The sequence below is a fragment of the Panulirus ornatus genome, chromosome 14 (assembly GCF_036320965.1).
Source record: "Panulirus ornatus isolate Po-2019 chromosome 14, ASM3632096v1, whole genome shotgun sequence".
Classification (NCBI taxonomy): Eukaryota; Metazoa; Arthropoda; class Malacostraca; order Decapoda; family Palinuridae; genus Panulirus; species Panulirus ornatus.
Window position 1 is genome coordinate 2,594,117 of NC_092237.1, and position 23,154 is coordinate 2,617,270.

At 36.5% G+C, this 23,154-nt stretch overlaps 1 protein-coding gene across 1 annotated transcript; it reads right to left on the reverse strand.

Moving 5' to 3' along the window:
• Window positions 1-2,118: 2,118 nt before the first annotated feature.
• On the reverse strand, window positions 2,119-23,014 carry emei (transmembrane protein 161-like emei). The gene is made up of 11 exons (XM_071669333.1): window positions 22,876-23,014; window positions 20,777-20,880; window positions 20,266-20,548; window positions 18,525-18,604; window positions 17,447-17,662; window positions 16,152-16,268; window positions 13,921-14,061; window positions 13,012-13,186; window positions 12,542-12,638; window positions 10,940-11,109; window positions 2,119-10,748 (listed from the first exon to the last, which is right to left on the reverse strand). The coding sequence occupies exons 1-11, from the start codon at window positions 22,876-22,878 to the stop codon at window positions 10,629-10,631; spliced, it is 1,506 nt and encodes a 501-aa protein (XP_071525434.1). The 5' UTR covers window positions 22,879-23,014; the 3' UTR covers window positions 2,119-10,628.
• Between the last annotated feature and the right edge of the window lie 140 nt (window positions 23,015-23,154).

Here is a 23,154-nt window from a genome sequence, read left to right on the forward strand (position 1 = left end):
CTATCAGAAGTGGAGGGAATAATGAGAAATGGGGAGACCCCTATTCGTACTGAAGTCTTTGTAACTCATCAAAATTACAAAAGTTCTCACAACTTTCTAATCCCAATGTTCAACAGTAGGAATAAGAAATTAAGACCTTTCCTTTCTTTTCTCTTATATGTTCATTCATAACACTCATCTCTGGTCCATTATAAAGTTATGTGCATAATATTCGCACAAGTGTGAGTCTATGCATGTAGGACACACAAATATACAACATGGCTAACACATCAAAAACTATATAATCAAAATAAAAGCTTTGCATCATCTGGGAAGGTTGCGACTACAGATGCAGGAGTAGGGAGATCATGAAAACCGGAGTCTGATGGTGCTACAGTATGGGGTTGGCATCGCTGGTTCCCTGTGGCGCAGCTTCAGGGGTGCAATAAGCTAGAAACAAGTGATGCTGCTGCACAAAGACTTGAAACTGTCTTGATGGCAGGGATGTTCCAGTAGAACAGGCCAATATGAGTTCTTTGATGCTTGCGACACATTTTGAAATCCAGCTGATCATGTACACAAAACTACTTGCCTCATCCAGAGATATGGTGACACCTTTGTACTGTGCTACCTTCCACAGGATTCCTACATTTAATTAGCAATAACTTTGCAAAGAAAAATGCCTGGTGGGCAAAATCTGTTATTTCACTTTCTTAAGGAGAAACAAAGATAGAATGAGGAAGGCAAATGGGAGGTAGAACATACAGTATCCCATCACATTATTACACTTTGACATAATTTCAAAAGTTCATCTTGTCTCTGCTACTAGGTGTAACACACCCTTGGGTTGCAGGAGCCGCTGTTAAAGGGTCCTTGGGTAACATTAAGAACTTTTCAGAAAGGGTTGTTGGGGCAATTATAGATATTTTCATTTACTTATGATTACCTTAACATCAATTTACTAAGACTGCACTTCTTCCAGTAGCTGAGAAATGTAGACTCCTTTTGAAGAGACAAGTTTTTTTTTATGAGAATGTACTCCCAATGACTCAGCCTTGTGGTGTTACGTCAAGCAGGCAAAGTCAAATAACACTTACAGTAATTATAGACATATGTAGTCTATGTTTGCTCATGATCATGAAGAAAATTAAATACATCGAAGGACTTACTGTGTTACATTTTTACTCATGGTTGTCAGCAAATACTAGATCACACACATTACTGTGACATACTATAGTATAGTTTATGTATTCAGTCAAAAAAATATTTGTACACTGTTTACATGTAAAGGCATTATAGGTTTCAAAGTACATTTATCAAAAGAATTTTGGTGAACATGATGAATTGTAGTACACTACTCCACAGAGTATGAATCATTCAATAAAGCCAGGACAGTCTTGGATAAATATTGTAATCAACACTTCATTTTGGAATGAGTGGTCAAGATAAAATTATCACTTTCAAGGAAATGATACAATGGCTGTTTGGCTTTGTATTCTGTTGGACAATCGGTATATATAATCAACTTTACCAGTTAGTGTTGAGTTCAGTGGATATTCCACTATACTTTCAGTAGCATCAGTTTGTGTTCTGATGAGTGTGCCTTACTGGTGATACCTATTTCAATTTTTTTTATTTCATGAGCCTTGTTGATGTTGCCAACTTATTCACATCTAAAGGCCATCCTGAAAACAGACAGCTGACATTTCACTTCCCATTCACTAAACATGGTATTCCAGATGTGAAACAGTCTTTGTTCTTCCAAGCGCATATTGTCGCTGCTGTTTTAGTGGTTTCCCATCTTTATGAGTATATCTACAAGGATAAAACTTAACCAGTATGAAATCAAACTAAATATTCTAGCAATTTTAATTTTGATATCATATGGAAGCAAACCTATACATTTATTTCAGCTCAATGAAGTAAGAGAGACATTTGAGAGCAAATGATGAACCTCCAGCAACCCTGGGCTATTAAAAAGTTTTCCTCTACATTCCTTTGCTGTACACCAAAGATGCTTATTGGAAGTAATTAGTGCACTCAGTTTTCTTAACTGACTGTCTGCAAGTAGGCCTTCAATTGTCTATCCATGAAACTTTTGGGTCACTACAAATATGCAACGGGTATACAAGGATAAAAAATTCAATGTATTTTTATTAGAAATATCAACATTCACCATAATGTTATTTACAATTTTTTTACACAAATATCTACAAGGCTTCTTGTATGAGCTCATTCAAAATTCTGTGGCTTGAGATCAAATAACAGCAAATCCACATTATGCAGTAATGGATATTACCAAATTTCATATCTAACTGTTGGTGGAAAGTGTGAAATAACAATAATCACATGATGTTTATCATGCGATGCCCAAAAAATGTAGATATGGAAGCTTTGTATTAAAACATGTAGATAACTGCCTTCAATATACTAAACATGACTTTCTATAATCCTCCTGTGATTCATTATATAAAATATTAACTGCCTAGTTATATAAAGTTAAGATTTGTATTCTCAAACTGTCCACTTGCTTTTGTAAAGACATTAAAACCATAATGCACAGCTACATTTCTGGTAACTAAGGCATGAAATAGTCATGACAGTTAAGATAAAATTTCTTAAAAGAATCCATATCTAGCTCTCATTGCTAGTTTTCTTTAGAGTGACAGAGAATGATGAAGAAAGAGATAACAACAACCTGAGCAAAAATATCAATATGTAAAACTAACAAAGTTTCGAACACAAAGAAAATAGGGATAAGTATAAATGCATTACCTGATATACTGAACAATAATAAACTATTGTAAAAACTAAATCATAAAGGAGTAGTTTAGAGAAAAAGATAATGCACAGAAGTACTTTTTCAAAGGGAAGATAACATTCTGAGGGGATCTACACACTTGTTACAGGAGCAGGATTAGACATCATTGTCTGAAGAACTTTAATTTACATAAATTTTGTATTCGGAAGTAGGAAAACTAAATGAACAACAATGTATATTGGTTCATTTAAATACTGCAAGCAGTCATAAAAGTTTGCTACTTCAGCCATGAAAGAAGTTTCAGAGTTCTCAATAATATATATATCATCATTATTATTATACTTGATTGATGCTTCCCACGATAGCGAGGTATCACCAGGAAACAGACAAAGAAAGTGCAGGGGGAAGGGTGTGCCATTTCATGTGTGGCAGGGTGGTGACAGGAATGGCTGAGGGCAGCAAGTATGAATATGCACATGTGTATATATGTATTTGTCTGTGTATGTATATGTATGTATACATTGAAATGTATACGTATGTATATGTGCGTGTGTGGGCGTGTGTGTATATAAATGTGTATGTGGGTGGGTTGGTCCATTCTTTCGTCTGTTTCCCTGTGCTACCTCGCTAACACGGGAGACAGCGACAAAGTATAATAAAATATATAAAATAGAATAAATAATATTCATTGCAGTATACCGGGGTTGATGTGCTGTCAGTGGATTGAGCCAGGGCATGTGAAACATCTAGGGTAAACCATGGAAAGTTTTGTGGGCCTGGATGTGGAAAGGGAGCTGTGGTTTCGATGCATTACACATGACAGCTAGAGACTGAGTGTGAACGAATGTGGCCTTTGTTGTCTTTTCCAAGCGCTACCTTGCGTGCCTGTGGGGGAGGGGGGGTGCTGTTTCATGTGTGGCGGAGTGGCAACGGGAATGGATGAAGGCAGCAAGTATGAATATGTACATGTGTATATATGTATATGTCTGTGTATGTATATGTATGTATATGTTGAAAAGTATAGGAATGTATATGTGCGTGTGGGCATTTATGTATATGCATGTGTATGCGGGTGGGTTGGTCCATTCTTTCGTCTGTTTCCTTGCGCTACCTCGAGGTAGTGCCAGGAAATCAGACATATATTATTGAAAACTTTGAAAGTTTTTTCATGGTTGTAGTAGCAAACTTTTATGTCTGCTTGCAGTATCTAAACCCTTATAGATTTGGGGGAGAAAGACTGGAAGAGGCCACAGAATACTTAGTATTTGGAAGCTATCTTGGGTAAGTGTGGTGGTATGAAAGGAGAGATATGGAAAAGAATAGCACAGGACAGAAAAGTAATTGGGTCTCAACAGAATAATGATTTTTTTTTCCATATTTGACTGCTGTTTCCCACATCAGCGAGGTAGCAGCAGGAAACAGACTATGAAAGAAGGGTAGAGGTGTAAATATGGAAGTGAAGAAAGCATTAAGGGACAGCATAGTCCTCTTGACCCTAACCTATGCAGCCAAAATGTGGACATGGGAAGAGTCACAGAGATCAAGAATCCAGGCTGGGGAAATGAGTCATTTGAGAGGAGCATGTGCTACGATTAGATGGAATGAAGAAAGTAATAAATGGGAGTATGAGAGATTTGGTATGGCAGGGAATGAATTGTGGAGTGGTAGAAAGGGTGAAACATAATACTTTGAGGTGATTTGAGCATGTGGAAAGAATGCAAGACAGGGAGTTTAAAAGGTGGGTATATGATAATATGATCAGAGTTTTTGTGAGAGGATGAACACCTGTGACATTGGGAAATAAAGTGGAAGAGTACTGGAGAGAGGAAAATGGGGGTAGAAGGTGTGGAATAGTATATGCGAGGGAGGCATGTGAGGACAAGAATAAGCGGAGACTCTTTGCCATGGTTACTCCTTTGATGGGAGTTCCCAGGGGAAATATATGTCAAAGATTAAGATGGATAGATATACATATAAGTGAAATACTGAAATAATTAATGTAGCATCTAGAAATGAAAATTATGTACTACTAAAAATCATTAATAGTCATGTAGTACTGATATACATTCAAAATCTGGATAGTCATTGTCTGAAAAATATTTGTGTAATGTATCTTTTTAAGTTTAGGATATATCAAACACTACACATTTTTCAAAACGAAAAATGATGTTTGCACTATTTCCAGTAATATTAACCCTTGTTGTAAAATGTTGTCGAACTTACAAATGCAGCACAATTGGTAATATCATCCGAAATCTATCTTACAACCGACTTCTGTAAACCACTATACAAACATGTATATATCAATGACAATCTGATGTCAAGAAGTTACAGGATTAAAAACATGACCACTACATATTTATCACAGTTTTTTAACTCTGTCGAGATTTTGCAGTCTTTGGTATGGTAATTAGGTAAATCATTAACCTGATACTCTTCCTGGAATCTTATCTCCTTCAAGAGTCTATTAATGGTAGTACAGCACAGTATTTACTGGAGACTAGTATACTTGAAGTAAGCTTATACTCATATTTACTTACAATTTCATGATGGCAATACAGTCTACAATACATTTCAAAATTCATCACTAATATCGAAAAGCTTTATATACGATCTTTAAAAGGACAACTGTTATCTCCATACTGCTTGAAGTATCACTAAAAAGCTCTTGTAAATATAAGCTTTGTATATATACAGGCTTTTGATTATTTTTTTCATACGATTTCGCCATTTCCCACATCAGCGAGGTAGCGTTAAGAACAGAGGACTGAGCCTTGGAGAAAAACATCCTCACTTGGCTCCCTTTTCTGTTCCTTCTTTTGAAAAATTTAATATGGAAGGGGAGGATTTCCAGCCCCCACTCCCTCCCCTTTTAGTCGCCTTCTACGACACGCTGGGAATACAAATTGAACCACTATCAACATCATTTCAGTGATCATTTTACAGAGCTTCACATACACCTTTCTAAAAGGAATAATATCAAATTCTTGTGCCCCTTAAAAAATGCTTCATTTGTATGGATGACTACCAAAGGACGGAGAAAAGCAGCAAGTCAGTTCCATACTACAGTAAAATCCATACACTAAATTTACAAACATCTAAAATATAGATATCAGGACATGCCTTCTCCCTATCATGGACTGTGGCATGTTCCCTGTATGAAAGCTTTGATTTGCATGGGGCCTGAACACATACATGTAACCCCTACCCATGCCAAAACCTCCCTGCCAACCCTCCTTGGCCATGGAATCAAATTCACTTTTCAAAGGTGAGATGTGGAGAACATTTCAAGTCGTTTTCCTTGGTTTACTCAAGACATGATTAACTATAACCTATATGAAACAACTCAGTCTGTAAATGAAACTGTAAATGGTGAAGCTGAAGAGCTCTTTGTAAAATAAATGATCAAGAATGCATACAAGGGAATTTTTACATTGTCACTAAATTCTGACAGACAATACAGATATGGCGGTTGTGGATGAAAATGTGACCAACATTGTTACAGTACTGTAAGCCACAGGTAAGATACTTCTTCCTGAATCTTAAGTCAAGTGATTCATGAGGTTTAATACTGCATGAAAGCATCTGGTGCTGTACACTAAATACTGTATGAACTGCAAGTAAACTGAAACTAGATAGCAATGTAAATCATAACTTTCATAAGTTTATACAGAAATCATTGTTGAATTAAGTTATTTGATACTGAAATACAAATATTCATATTCATTTAAACACTTTTCTTTGCTGCTTACATGTACCACTGGAGTTATCTTCACAGCCAGAAAGCATAAATCTCAATTATGTATAGCACAGGGGGGCAGTGACCAGCACCACACAGACATACACACACTGAACAAGAGGATGTAATGCACTCAAGTTAATATTACTTCATATTATATCTCAGATGGGGACCTAAATATTTTAGCTGTTCCAGTAACAATACAGTTGTCAGTTTTTATATGAAGCAAGAACTCTACCTTATGTACTGTATTTACAATCAACAAGCCATTTTTCATGCATACAGTTATGTATAACAGGAAGTCTGTGGCAATTACAGGGGAATAAGTTTGTTAAGTACACCAAGAAAAGTGTATGCAAGAGTAATGATTCATTGAGGGATGGAAGTAACTGAATATATAATAAGTGTGGAGCAAGGGAGTCTTACAAAAGGTGAAGGGTATATGGACCAGAATCATACCATGAGAATTATTCTTGAAAAGTATCTAGCAAAAGGTAAGAAGCTGTATGCAGCTTTTATGGATCCGGAGAAAGCATATGATTGAGTTGAGTGGAATACTACTTCATGAGATGTGTTCAGAATATATGGGGTAAGGAGACAACTGTTAGATGGTGTGGAAGCCATTTGTAGAGTTGCAAATGAATGTGTAAGATTGGAGAGAAAGTTAAGCAAAATTTTCTGTATATATGTGGGTGTGAGGCCTTTTAACATGTATATGGATGGAGTGATAACAGAAATGAAAGGAAAACTAGGGAAATGGGGTGTACAGATGAAGTATGGTGGTGAGGTATGGTGGTTAATGATGCTTGTTTGCAGATGAAACTGTTGTTTGCTGAGGGCAAAGAGGAGTTGCAGAAGGTTGTAAGTATGTTTATAATGTGAAAGCATAGGCAAGAGAAGGTAAACACAAGTAAAAGTAAAGTAAAGATATTTGAAATGATATGGAGTAAAAGCATAAATTTTTTCAAAGCCCAATAGAGTGAGAGAAGAAGGTGTACCAAACTGTGTCATAGATGATGGAAGAGAAAGACTGGAGGAGGTGACAAAATTTAAGTATTTGGGAGCTATCTTGGGTAAGTTTGGTGATATGGAATGAGAGATAAGGGAGTGAGCAGTACAGGGTAGAAGAGCCACTGGGTTAGTTATTAGAATAGCGAAGGGTAGACGTATAAGTATTGAAGTGAAGAGAGAATTTTGGGACAGCAGTTCTCTGGACCATGAGCTATGCTGCAGAAACATGGGCATGGGTTGAGTTACAGACGTCAAGAATCCATGCTGCGGAAATGAAGTTTCTGAGAGGAGCATGAAGTATGACTACATGGAATGAAAAAAGTAATGAGGGGGTGTATGAAAGATTCAGCGTAACAGGAAATGCAAAGGAAATGAATTATGGAGTGGCAGAGTTGGTGAAACAATAATTTGAGGTGGTTTGGCCATGTGGAAAGAGTGCAAGACAGGGAGTTTACAAGGAGTGTATGATTATACTATTAAAGGGGTTGATATGAAAGGAAGACAACCTGTGACACTGGAAGAGTGGAAGAGTACTGAAGAGAAATGTGGGAAGAATGCATGGAATGGTGCACGTAAGGCAAGGAAGGAATGTTCGGACAGGTATAAGTGGAGGCTTTTGCTGTGGCCATCCCCTTGATGGGAATTCCTGGTGAGAATGGGCATCAAAGATAAAGGTAGATGGTCAGATAGATATAATCTCATGCAACATTCTGTCAGTTGCTCTTGGGCAGGATCTTGTCAGCATCATTTTCATCTGCCAATTAGACACACATAATACCACCTTGAATATTACCTTTCTTTTTATTTAAAGGTCCTCAGAAAATTCCCAAGAATTAGCTGGGTTTTGTAACCCTGGCCTTATTTTCAACATCAGCTTGGCACATTTTCTCTAGAATTGCATGTTGCCTCACAGATTTCAATGTAAAATTCCGTACTAGTCTCAAATACCTATCGTTTTAGTGACATTGACCATATTTTCAGGGGAGCCACAGAGGTTGTATAGCTATCAAGCAAAACACTGTTTTGTATTTATACATCACTGAATCCCACAGTAATTCATGGCTAATTTCATTGGCAGGGTTTGATCAGATTATTAGGCTTTGATGAACTCATCCTCTTTTACAGGGATACTACAAGTTGTGCTCAAGGTATCTATTGCTTGCATAATGCATTTCTCTGAATAGCATTAGCAAAAGTATTTCATATTTTACACATTTCCTCAGGACCATCCCTAGAAACTATATTTTGAACTAGACTTTATTCAAAAAAGTTTCAATGGGGCTACTCAAGTTATCAGTGTTAAACGATGGTGTATTTTTCTGTAAGCAATCATATTATGTCTGAAGTCCATTCTATTATCCTTCTATGTCCTGAGGTGGTCTGATATGTTGATTACTGTATTTTCGTAGACTCCATGATGCCGCTGAACTACAACTATTCAGAGCAAGAAACAACTAACTCATTATGAATTCAGTTTCTGAGGGGGTAAAACTTTTGTGCATTTCTTAAAAAGTATTTGTGCTCTGTATACAGCATTCTGTAATCAAAAATACTAAATACAAATACCATTTAGGAAAGATGGCCTGATATTTCAAATAAATAATGATGAATAATTACTGAACTTGCTTGAAATATCCCTTCTTAAAAAGTGAATATACCATCACATATGCTTTAAATTATTCATGTAAAGCATTTCAAGGCCTTACATATCAGGGATAAGTAACAGTCCAACAAACTTATGTACCTTGGAATAAAGTACTGTTCATCACACTTTTAAAGTTTAAAAATGCATAAAATATATGAGTTATGAAAATGCTTTGTGTGATTTGTTATTGTAATTGATTATAATGTCTAGCGTACTGTAAAAATCTAATAAATTATGAAAGTTGTAATATAAATTATAAAATTATAATCCTTAATTAAGGCATAATCTAATGGTTGATCTACTTCTTAAAATATAATCCTCCAGTTTTGACTTGGAAGAATTGGTCAAAACCATACTCTTACATTATTTTCCATGATCATTTTTCTTCAACATACAAAACACTAAATAAATTTCCACCATTTTCCTTGCATGAAAAATTTTCAATCTTGTGACGACTGCATCTAAATACTGTAAATTACTAAGTGGGACAAAGAAATAGTAGTTTATGCCATTGACGGTTCTTTGGCCAGTCACACTGTAGCACCACTACACATTCTTACAACGAAATTTTCTGGTTTCTCAATCTTCAATAATCATGTATTACTTCCACCTCATGTATTACTGCTACCTATTTTCATCTTTTTACATCTACCATCAATTATTTCTCTCTTGTGTTTATCTAATGATGTAACAGTAGTTCTCTCCCATTTTTGCTCTGAAGGGCAGTGGAACTTGTCTCAAGGGCATGAAAGGAAAGCATTAAGCAAAATTGCTCATGAAATCTGCATTAGTACTGGGTGTTTGGCACTTGGAATATGTAAAGGTGGCCTACAACTGAAAAGTAAAGAGAAGATTTTGCCTTCATTATCCTATTCTAAATATGGTCAATACTGTAGCAAATAAAATTCACAAAAAATTATAGTTCTGCATCGCATATCAATAAACAAAATAAAGATATAGCTGTAAGTACTAGCTTAGGACTGCTAGCAACTTTGGTGCCACCATAGCACATGTGGCACTAACTTAGCTTGTATCTTCCTTCAATCAGTAATATGATGTAAACTGACATGTTAAAGAATGGGTCAGCCATACAAAACAATAAAATATAAGAACTCTTAGTAACTCCATTTTCCTTTTGCCAAAGATAACAACTCTTAGTATCCCCATTTTCTCTTTGCCACTACTTTTTTCCACACACCATAACTGATTAGCATCAATATCTTGTAAATCACAATAAATTTCCAAAAGCTTTGGCTGGATAAATATAAATAGACACTACTATTAAACATGGGACATAAAATAACATACATCAAACAACTAAAACTCTGCCTTACCCTTGTGTAACATATGACTGACATACATTACATAAATATTACTCCTTGTATCTTCCTTATATTAGAGCTGATACAAAAATTCATATAGTGAATTGTATCTCCAGCTTCTTTCTCAAATAAATTAATACAGATACATAGCCATCATATAACATCTTCCTTTTATCCTTGAGTAAAGTATGACTGGTATGCGACGCCAAATGTGCCAGAGACAAACCATGAGAAGATACACCACCAAGTTGTAAATCCAAACACTCCACGGTAGAATTCAGTGGTAAACACCTGAAAGTGTAAGGGTGCTTAGTGAGACAAAGTTAGTGGATGTGCATTTCTCAAGGTTAAATTAACCCATGAAAAGAAAAGATGATATCCTTCTGTTAATCATAATAAAGAATTAAAAAGACTGACTTCTTTGCCTTCAAAAGACTAGCTTCTTCACCTCTTCTGTTCCAAAGTCTTCATCCACTACATACCTTCTTTAATTCCTCCATTCCAATGGTGAGTATTTTTGTAGCTTCCATAACAGTCTCAGCATCTTGTAAGGTTGGTATGGTAGCTACTCTCTCATTCTCTGAGTCTGGTAAGAGGCCACATTCCTCTGGTTCATTTACTCTTCCTAGTAATGCTCCCCAACTAAGTCCTCCTGAGAGACAGCAATGATACTTTAGCATTCCACAAATACTGCTTGTCTGCTATGTGTAGACAATGTAGTTGTCAATACAATAAATGCAAATGGGAGAACAATGGGGAAGTTATATGGGTTTAAACACTGTAACTACATTGCTCAGCAAAACAAATACAATTTGAGATACCAACACTGAAAAGATATCAAACTGCTAGAGTTCAAGGGAGAATAATCAAGAGAGTAAAGCTTGAGCTTGGAGGAAATCGTTTTTCTCAGTTTTCAGATGATTTCCAAAAATGCCTTAATTCCTCCCTCTGAAGCTTGCTGGATTACATTTCTCACCAAGTCAGGGAATAAAGCTATGTGCAACTCAAAAACGATGTAAGAAGAAGACTGACTATTTCAGCAAATCTACTGTTTAATTTTTTTCACATTTGTTTGCTGTTTTCAGACTTGGAGAGTAGCATCAGGAAGGATGAAGCAAAACAGCTGGATTTTCAGAGAGGTATAAGGTGATTATTTGATGGAAAAAAAAAGCTACCTTAATAGAAAGGAATAGAGAAAACAGATCTGAGAAGCCTTTTTGAAATGGGTTGGGGCTATCAGTACTGTGTCCCAGGGCTTGGTACCACTGCTCTTTGAATCCATATACATGACTTGTCAGAAGGACTGGGCTTATATCCAAATAAATCTTTACGGATGATGCTAAGGTCGTGAGAAAAAACATTACAAAGATTTCATCACATTACAAAGACAACTTACTCATGTTCAAAAGTTGGGGTTATACATGGCTGATAAGTTCAACTCAGATAAATACAAAAAGATGAAGATGGGACACGTGGAAAAAAAAGCCTCGATATGAAATAAATCAAGCAGGAAACAAACTATAGGAATCTGTGTGTTAGATAAGTAAGACTTAATGGTTGAGAGTGCTTTTACCTGTCAACAGAACACTATGTCAAGAGAACTGTAAATAAGACAAACTATCTACTAGCAAATATGAAATTTCCTTTTAAATATATAGATAAGAAATGTTCAGCAAGCTATTCTCAACATACAGAAGACCTAAATTGAAATATGCTGATCAAGTTTGGTCACCATGCTTAAAGGGACAAATCACAAACAGCTGAAGAAAGTTCAGAGGTGAGCAATAAACATGATCCCTCTGACAGTTGAATTAAAGTGAAGGGTTGGAGGCCATAAATGTACCTAACAAGGAAAACGAGTAATGAATGAAGAGACTGATCACAATGAAGTGACGGATCATACTGTACACAAAAATGTCAAAAGTTCTACAATAGCAAAGAAAATTCAAGACATGGAGTCCATAAGTATAAAAGTCCCCACCCGCACACTACAATTAGATAACTATGCACATTCTCACAAACATCAACATATGCAAGCATTTAAATCATGGCACAATATATATATGAAAAACATTTAAACTTACCTAAAGTCTTGAACATAAGGGAGAGGAAGAGGCAGAGAATGACTGGAGCAATGTACTGAAGGGTTACAACACACAGGTAGTAAAACACTCGTGCTATCTGTAACAGAAAAAAGTTCATTATCCACAAAGATCATAAGAAGACTTCATCCAAATGTATAATGGGAAAAAGTTGGTCAGACATGCAGATATGCATACACCTGTGTCTTCAACCCATTTTAGGGCAGCACCATCTTTAACCTTTTCCTCCACGACTTCACAAAATCACAACCCATGGCATATCCACCCTTTCTTACTCAGACAACATTACTATCATATCACATTATGCCAAAATACAGGGATAAAAGGAGACTTTTGCCATGGCCACCCTCTTGATGGGAGTTCCCAAAGATATAGATAGATAGATAGATAGATAGATAGATAGATAGATAGATAGTAGATAGATAGATAGACAGATAGATATATCAACAAACCTTTTTCTGCAGTTCCTTGTTTGTGATGCGGCCTGATTCTTTCTTCTGTGCCTCAATTTTCTCATAGGCAAGATTAAGATAAGACTGTAGGTAGTAGGGCATCATCCCCAGCCGGACCACACCCACAAAAATAATCAACACAATTCGAAGAATGTCAAACATGTCTGAGCTCATTCTGTAAATGAAAATTTATATTAAATAAGCATGAGGAACCCAAAAGAATGGGTTTGACTGAAAACATTACTTCTTATATGATCACATGGCAGTGATATCCAAGGTTTGGCTGTGGGTTTAGGAACTTATAAAATCTTGCAAATTAATGAAACCTTTATTCAAATCAACACAGGGGTCCAAGCCATCTCAGATCAGCTGATGGGATGCCCAAGCCCATCAACCTCTGTCCAACTAACTGTACAAGCCCCTATCAGAGCTCATGGAATAAAACTTGTACAGATGCTTTCACAACTTATGGGCCCATTTCAACATCTATCACAGTGATTCAGGAATATCCTTCTCTGTACACTGTGATCCTAAAACATTTCTACACAATCCTTGAAACATTCCCTCACAAATGCTCTTCAGCAGTCTATCCCTCCTCATACTTGCAGTTCTACTCTCCACCTAGCTATACTCATTCTGGTGAAATACAGAACAGTTTTTGGTCATTCATTCTTTTTGAATACGTACTTACTATTTGTGTGTTAAAGGGAAAAAGTTTATCATTTGTGTTGCCCCATCTCTAAACTCTTTATATCCTGTATGACCATGTCTTTACTCCTATGTGCATGTATACAAACACCCCAACCTAAGCCAGGTGTACAGTATCAAAAAATTCCTTTAAAGTGGAAACTGCCATAAGACCAATGAATGCAAAACATCTTTAATAATCATAATGATAAAACTACTTACATAGGGTAACTTCGACCTGGCCATGTATATTCTGTGAAGTACCGTCGTGAAACAGGCTTGATCCACATCGTCACCAAGAACAGGGGTGCCACAAAACTAAAGTGGAACAGCATTCGTAGCACCTTACTCTCAGTGCAGTACCTACAACGTATGTGTAAATCAAAGGTATCATATCAATGGAAGAAATATACTACCAACACTTCATTACTTTGTGATTACACATCATTTATATGGTCAAAAGGTTAGAGAACATTCTGTTTTGGTCAGAATGTGAAAGATAAACATGTTAATGACAAGTCTAACAGTTGGTTAGCAGTACCAATTAATAGCTGATCAGATAATCATACACAGTGGCTATGAACTCCAATAAGAAGGCCAAAACCATGACAAAAAAATCTACGGAAAACCTGAGATTAATGCAAAAAATGAAGGCAGAGACAGAAAAACTATTCTTACACATTAAGGTAGAAATCTTCACAATCGCATATATCAAACATACATCAAATGTACATTACAGAAATATAAAACTCTGGAAAAATGATATGGAAAATTCAAACCATCCACACCAACCCAGCCCATACACATAAAGCACTTCTAACTCATCAACAACACCCCTTCTCCCATAGAACATAAATATATTCATGAAACACTACTAAAAATGAGCCAGAAACTAAACACTTCCCTAGGCAGGACAGCTAGGAAAGTCCCAGGCACAATCCACCCTAAAACAACTGTTCACCCACATTTCATTCCCATGGACATTCAGGCTTAGTTCACACTTTTGATGCCTTTTTTTTTTTTTTGCCTACCCCAAGTATATAAAAAACATACCATTTTCAAATTCATTAAGAGAAAGTGTGCAAAAGGAGAAAGAATAAAATACATGTGAACAAATGGAAGGTAATGAAGTACAACTGGGCTATGAGACAGAGCAGTTTGAGTGTATTTTTGAAGAGTCAGAGTCTAAAAAGGCTTGAGCAAGCCACAAAACTACAAACTTTGCAAGGCCTGAATCTGATGGAAAATGATGTTGCTCTTACACAGATGGACCTCAAGGCAATGTCTCTCTCACTTTGTTTTACAATAAAAGCAAAATAAACCAAAAAATCTAATCAGGTGAGAACCACTTAGAAACCTACTTCCTTCAGGCTTCTATCTATCTATCAATCTATGTGCATCTCTTAGGCCCATTACCAAAGGGGGTGGCCATGGCAAAAGTCTCCATAACTGGTAAACTCCAGTGCCACTTCTTAGCCTTTAGTGCCTCACCCTTAATAGGCCACTGGCAGAGGACAATTCTTGGGCATTGTTTTCAGAGGCTCCTACTTAATATTTCTACTGAATAATACTGAATGTGTCATCTTATGTTTCTGCCAAATGTTCCAACTACTACTTCTACCTAATGCTCACACCTAATGTTCCTATCTACTACTTACTCTTACTGTTTTTAACTAATATTCCTATCTCATGATCCTAACGACTGCTTCTAATTTTCACTCCTACCATTTTGCCAAAATATGAAAGTGCTAGTGCCTAGTGCTCACCACAGGAAAATCTAGAGTTATGAAGAATGAACTGCGGGAGTTTAATGTTGTCAAGAGTTATGTGCGACAAGGAGAGATTGTATGTCTGTGAACAGATTGCCAGCAGTCCATGTGTGGGTGAGTTAAAAAGAAAAGACAGCTACCATGGTTGAAGGTGTGCAACTTGACAACCATTAAAGTGCTGGCTTGCTATGCAGTCATCAATAACCCTCCTAAGAGATACCCAGGCAGGTAGTACCAAGAATATACCTTCCTGGTTGGTGACTGCCTACCAACTACTACTTATAAGCTCCAGAAATAATAAATGACTACATACTATGTTGCTGAAGTATGCCGCTTCTGCATAGTTGGCATGTAAACTTTGGGATAAGTTTAACCGAGGAATCAACTAAAGTGCTAGTGCAATAAAGTAAGCTATCCGGTGGGGGTAGTAGGTGTTAACAGTCACACATGATGAAATGTCCCTTACAGGATGTAGAAAGTTCTTTTGGCTCATAACAAGTGAACTCTTTAAGGCCACTCAATTGAAGAATGGGGAAAGTACTCTGACTGGTAGTGTGCCTTTCTATTTACTGCTTGTTTTTAGGACTTTACTTTAAGAAAGATAAAAACTATCTGTCTCAGAGAGTTGTTGTCAGAAATGAAGACTTACAACAAATGAAAACAATTTTTGTTCATGTCACCCACCTGAGAGAATCCCAGTGCATCTTGCCTAATCTGAGTCCAGGGAATGTGAAGAATGCACCAATTAATGCACAGAGCATGGCAAGAACAATCTTGAATGTCACTTTGGATGCTGGACCACTGAAAAAGGGTTTATATATATATTTATTATCTATCTATTCATTTATTATACATGATCTCTGTTTCCCACATCAGCGAGGCAGCGCCAGGAAACAGACGAAGAATGGCCCATCCACTAATATACACACACACATATATACATAAACGTCCATATACACACATATACATACCAACATATACATACACATACACACACAGATACATATACACATGAACATATTCATACTTGCTTGCCTTCATCCATTTCTCTCGCTACCTGCCCCACAGGAAAGAGCATCGCTAGCCCCCGCTTCAGCGAGGTAGTGCCAGGAAAACACACAAAATAAGGCCACATTCGTTCACATTCAGTCTCTAGCTGTCATGTGTAATGCACCGAAACCTATCCACATCCTATCCACATCCAGGCCCCACAGACCTTTCCATGGTTTGCCCCAGATGCTTCACATGCTCTGGTTCAGTCCATTGACAGCATACTGATCCTGGTATACCACATCATTCCAATTCATTCTATTCTTTGCACACCTCTCACCCTCCAGTATGTTCAGGCCCCAATCGCTCAAAATCTTTTTAACTTCATCCTTCCACCTCCAATTTGGTCTCTCACTTCTTGTTCCCTCCACCCCTGACACATATATCCTCTCTGTCAATCTTTCCTCATTCATTCTCTCCATATGACCAAACCACTATGATACAAATGTTGAGTAAAAATATAAAATTTTCACAACTGCTTTACAACAGATGGATCCTTTTACCACTAACTGTACCAGGAATTAATATATCCTAATTTCACAAACTATTTCCCAATTAGTATGTAGGTGAACAATATGACACAAAGGAAGCCATCTACAGCAGCAACCTATAAAAACAAAATTGTCAAGATGTTAGTCACTATGGTATACTTAATGACTGGTCTCTTTATCATATAAAAGCTTCACTTAAAATATGCCTATTCACTCTGAAAAGTAATATGGTACAGCATAAAACACAAGAAGAATATGTCCTTTGGATCTTCATTTAACTTTATACAGTAACAAACTTTAGGTACATGTCTTGGCACCTGGTTGTAATCGTCTACAGCCATTCTAAAACTTTTATGGACCTAAAACCTGCAAGACTTTCAGTAGAAAAAAATATCTGATCATGGTCACCTATCAGAATAATAAACACAGTAAACTTACTCAGATGGTATGCCTTGAGCTTTGAGGAATGCTGCAGCGCTAGAATTGAATGTTGAGTATGCCATATCGAGGCCCAGTTCCAGCTTGCTTTCATCAAGGATCAACATTCCTAAAGCTATGAGGAGGTATGTAAAATATGAGAGAACAACCATGGCCTTTTCTCCTCCTGAGTCTTCGCCACGGAAATAAAGCATGCATAGTGAAAATAAGACTTTACTGAGGACTGTGTTAAGGCAAATAAGACTTGGAGTATGTGTAAAAGCAAAATATATCAATGATATCAACCTTAATGGAAGCAAAACTATCTTCATTCCTAACTTAGTTATGCATGAATTTAGTCTAACTATATTAGGAAGATGACTTAGCAACTCAAAGCTCATATCTCTGACTACTGAATAGGATAATTACTACTGAAACCAACTAACTTATCCAAAAAACTTGTTCTCTTAACTCTTATGCATTTAATATGGCCAAACAGAAAATAAATCATGAGCATTGCACATGACAGCTAATAATGGATGGAAACGAATGCGGTCTTTCTTTCTTTCTTTGTTCCTGGCACTATCTCATTTATCGGGGAAACAGTTAACAAGTATTATGACTTACTTTACACTAGAATCACCATGGACAAACTATCCACTGAGCCTTTCTGTAGCTGGTTTTCTGTGATGGTTGCCATCACATAGTAGTACCATATCAACAACTGATGGTCATTTCATGACTTCATATTTTGCTGCTGATAATAGGGATTTCAGTGCAGAGAATAATGTAGATAATGAAACCCTAGTTGAACTTTAAGATTCATAGTAATCATTAACAGTGACTGGTTGAGAAGAGTTGTTGCAAATAACCTTAACTCACTGTTTGTAATGTTTATCGTAAGATAAATTAATTGATGATTAACATAAAAAAAATTTGAATAATTGTGAAATTCCCTGACCTACTGTGTCTGATTTCACTGAGGAGGCAAAATTGTAAAGGTTTGTAATCACAGGGATAGGACATATACTTTAGAATACACCCTATACGATGTGGATAAAGGGAGTGATCACCAAAATGAAAGTGAATAAAAGGATACAGTGAGAAGCCAACAGCCAACAGACACCAGACCATGCTCAGGTTTACCTCAGCCTTAGGAGGGGCCACTGCCATAAAGATCTGAAAAATGAAAAATGACTCAGAAGCAGATACTTAACTCATAAAAAGAAGTTGCTATAGGGCATAATTCAAAAGTTTACAAAAATGGAAAAAAATCTAATTTGCTTTTTTCTACCACATTTCTACATTTCTGAGAGACATGGGAGGAAATTCTCCTGTATACATTATGTTACCATAGACACATACTGTCTACTGCACGAAAAATATGCTTTGCTTTGCACCACGGTGAGGTTTTCCAAGCTTAGATAGAGCCTGCAGAGGATACAAGTGCTCCAAGGCACTTTGTCTTAGTCTGTGTACACTATGATTTTTGCAGAACTTTTTCCTATCAAATTTCACATTTATAGGTCATGACTAAAAAAAACAGGAATTCAAGATGTTCCTGATATTCACATTTTCAAGGAGTATAATAAAGAATTCAGTCCTTACAGTACTTCCTTGAGATATGAAGTCATTAGTGGCAGTGGAGACTGTACTGAGTAATGTATGTAATACAATGTATCATGTAGAAAAAATGTACATAGAATTTCATTTCCCAACCAATTTGAACAGAGGCTTTAGAACACAAGTTTTCAATGTTTTACAGTCAGACTCAAATAAAAGTGGCTGTACCAATAAAGACTGCACAGCCACACATAAAATCTTCAGCCTCCTTGCTTAATGCAACTTCACATGAACTACTCACATTACTGTTTCCAGGAAATGGAATTCAGTCCTGTCTTTCCTAAAGAATAAATGATAATCTACATCTTTAATTACTGGCATAGGATCTAATCATGGCAATAAGGTTCAATCAAGTCTTAGGTTTAAGAAAAAAGGAGGGAGATAGAATATGAAAAAAGTGTGTCCAGACACAAAGTTAAAGAAGTATGGATGTACAGTGCATGAGGAAAAGTATCATATCTAGTGTGACATCAGTTTTAATGAATCACAAACAGAAAAGTAATGTTGATATGAAGGGTGTAAGACAGTTCCAAATACTTCCTTAACACTCCTAATTCAGAAAAGTAGTACTTCCCTGACCAGTTGATAACTACATAAGATTATCAACCTATCTTTAGAAACAAGTCTTATTCCTACAAACATAAATGGCACATAAAACAACCATCTTCTAACATACCTGCAGCTAAAGTAATCCACGTAAGTGCTGAAAACCTATCAAAAGCATTCAAAACATCTATTCAAAAACTCTACATGCTGACCTGGTTATCACTTTCATAGTGTCACTTCCCTGCATAAAAAATCAGCTTAAAAGAAGTATTGCCAAACAAACAGCCAATCAAGCTACTACCTGCAAACAATTTGTATGTTTCCTATATGTTGTTTTGTCTTTTGTTTGATAATGATTTTACTTGCAATTCATTACCTAAAAAGAGCTAATTTAATATAATCATATATAATTATCAAACTTTTACTGTATATAAATCAGGTACTCTACCAGTTTGAGTAGACCTGGGACCAACTAAACCTTCTGCTCTCTTGCAAGTAATCATCTCTATCAACTGCAAGAATATGTTGCTTCATGATTTTCATCGGAAGCATAATTACCAACCTTTAAGCAGGGCTGCCTTAATTTTCACATTTATGTGGTACTTCAAAACTCAGGCAACAAGTAAAACAAAGAATAGCAATTAATATGCCCAATAACTTTTGACACATACCTCAGTAATGATATACACCACTGCTGCGCAGAGTGAGAAGTCAAGAAGCCACTGATACTCCGTGTAAAACTTGAGTTGCATCACTTCACCAGGAACCATGCATGAAGTTTCCAGGGTCAGATCAAGACTCCGAGGTACAGTGAATGTCCCATCATCCTCAGTCGTTCCTCCTCCTCCTTTGTTGTTCCCCTTTCCTCCACCTTTCCCTTTTTTTCCTTTATCCTTTGGAACTCCTGCCAAGCTTCGTAGCTGCTCATCAGTAGGATGCAAGTAGTACATCAACCTGTTCCAGAGGTGTTGTGTAACAGATATTACTGATTTCAGTTTTGTTTACAATACAAACCAAACATTTCATCAACCCAAATATTCTGAGTCTTGGAAACAAATAACAAAAACTTTATGGTATATACAAAAGAGAATCCTTATGCATAAAACCAAACTATATTGCTGCTTCATTAAAAAGAGAAAAATATAAAAACTAAGTGCAAAAAATAGTTTAAGTAATTCATACCCTGTGCTACAGAGGAGCCATCGAGCCAATGAATAATATGATATAATGCGAGAGAACACACTGACCATCACCATTGTCACTACCAACTGCACCCCAAACACTGCCTGAAATGCAAAATGGAGCTTAATTTGATGACCACAATGTTGAAGCTGATCATTAAATATGTAAGTCTATTTCAATATATCAGTCAAAGGGATAAGATCTAAATATTTCTATTTGTAATCAAATCATTCTACTGTCCTTATGTACTTTCCAGTAACCCAGACATAACAGCATTATGGATGAAAACCATTTATGAATTATCCATAAAAGTAAATATCAATTTCTTTAGCAAGAGAGACAGTAAACCATATCACTCCTGCTAATAATGAAGAAACCAAGCAATAGTTAACTACAATAGCAGTTCTTGTTTTCAAAAAATTAGCAGTCAGAATGCTGATTGTTATAGTAGTAAGTTCCCAAAGCTAGTTTCACATTTGCAGAAACTGATAACTTACCAAAAATTTACATACCCTTAGTCAAATTGCCAGCACAGTGTCTGTGTCTGACCACACACTATCAGTTTCTATATTTTTACTAATACTATATTCTAATTGTAAAAACATTATTCAGGAATTTGGCTTTTCCCTGTCTGAATGACCACATAAAAACTGAATAAGGGCTCATTATTGTTGATCTTCTACCATCAAATACCTAAATACACTAAAATACAAAAACATTTAAGGTTAATTCATCTGTTTAGATATGAATCGAAACTACTGTGGGATATCGAAAGAGTTGCAGAGCATGATTTATGGCATTACATTCAATTCTATTATTCCATATGAGGTGACAATGCATAAATTTATGAACAGCATGAAAAATAAGGATATATATAATGTAAAATGGGGAACACAGTTGTTAGAAATCCAAATTATCTGTGAAAACCTTACGTAATCTCCTTAACACCAGAGGTTTATCTTAATATGTCAATATTCTCGTCGAAATGTACCACATACCCATGACTGCGCAACACACCAACTGCCAAAAAATGTCACCGAACAGGTAACAGACAGAGCGCCCTTGACAACACCACACAGCCTTCCCTCAAACAGCCACTCCTTTTGAGTGAATGTGTGTTTTTCTAACATAAGTCTAAACCACATCTTTAGTATTATTATCAAGTGACCTCTGATAGCTTGAATGTCAATCTTATTACATCAGTTGTTTCTTTACTAAAGTCATTAAAAATATAACTGTACTGCATCACCTCTGTATGCCAAGATTGGAAGCGTGAGTCTCACTACTCTTTCCTTATAAATAATATGGTATAAGATGACAATTTGTCTCCTTGTCTGGTTGCCTTTCTCTGTACATCTTCAATACTTATCATATCCTTCACACTGGAAGGATACCAAATGGAAAGAGCAAATTCACAGGGGGGGGGGGGGGAAGGTTTCCACCAGGCGCTAACAAAATAGTAAGTATCTTCATCCAAGATTTGGAATATTCTTGACAGTTCCCATTGGCACCCTTAATCATGCCATCAATATGCACATCAAGTTTGAAGTCCATATACATTCCAATATTCTTCTCAAACTTATAAATCCTAAACCCGTAAGTCTCACCTATCCCTGTCGTGTCATGCAAATTGCACAGACAGTTGTGGAGCCTCCATTTAATTTCCTATTGGAAGCATTTTACAATATAGCATTACTCACTATCAAAGGCAGTTTCGAAGGGCAGATAAAGTGTCAAATTAATCATCTACGAACTATCCGGGATAAGATACTACTTCCAATGTAGAGATCCGAACCCTACTGAGTTGTGGTCATGAACATTAGCCAGACTAGGAATAGATTTCAATTCTGACCCACAAGTCAACATCGAGCTTGATGTAGACAATATAGTAACCTACAAGTTAACCAATACATCAAACCTGCATATGAACACTGACATTAGGTAGTCACTCTTGTCACATCTTTGCTAACTGTACTGTACAGTCAACCCAATCAAGGGAAGAACCATTGGTATTCTATTACAAAATATAAACCCCCATCCCACCCAACTCTGAAAAGTAAGATATAATACAAGGATTCACCACAGGAGATGTACATTACCATGTCGTCCACAGGGTCACGGCGTCTGCTGCAGCCGCTCGGCTATTTTGGTTAGTGTCCGACCTGACCCACTCCCAACCTCCTCACTATACCAAGGATATCAATATCTTCCTCCTTTGATTAACTTCATGATAGTATTTCACATCAGAGTCATCATTTAAACCATGAGATCGTGTCACTTTGTTTTATAACGATTGTTTTTTACCGTGTAAAAGATCAACTACTGTGCATGATAGTAATAACTAAGGAGACACATAACTCAATGTTTGAATAAATGAA

Bases quoted from the DNA above. Each gene is read 5' to 3' on its own strand.
- emei (XM_071669333.1), bottom strand. The intron at 17,663-18,524 runs GTATCCTTTTAT...CACAGTCCTCAG, and splicing joins TTGGCTGTTGGCTTCTCACT to TAAAGTCTTATTTTCACTAT. The intron at 13,187-13,920 runs GTAAGTAGTTTT...TTTCATTTACAG, and splicing joins CCAGGTCGAAGTTACCCTAT to AATGAGCTCAGACATGTTTG.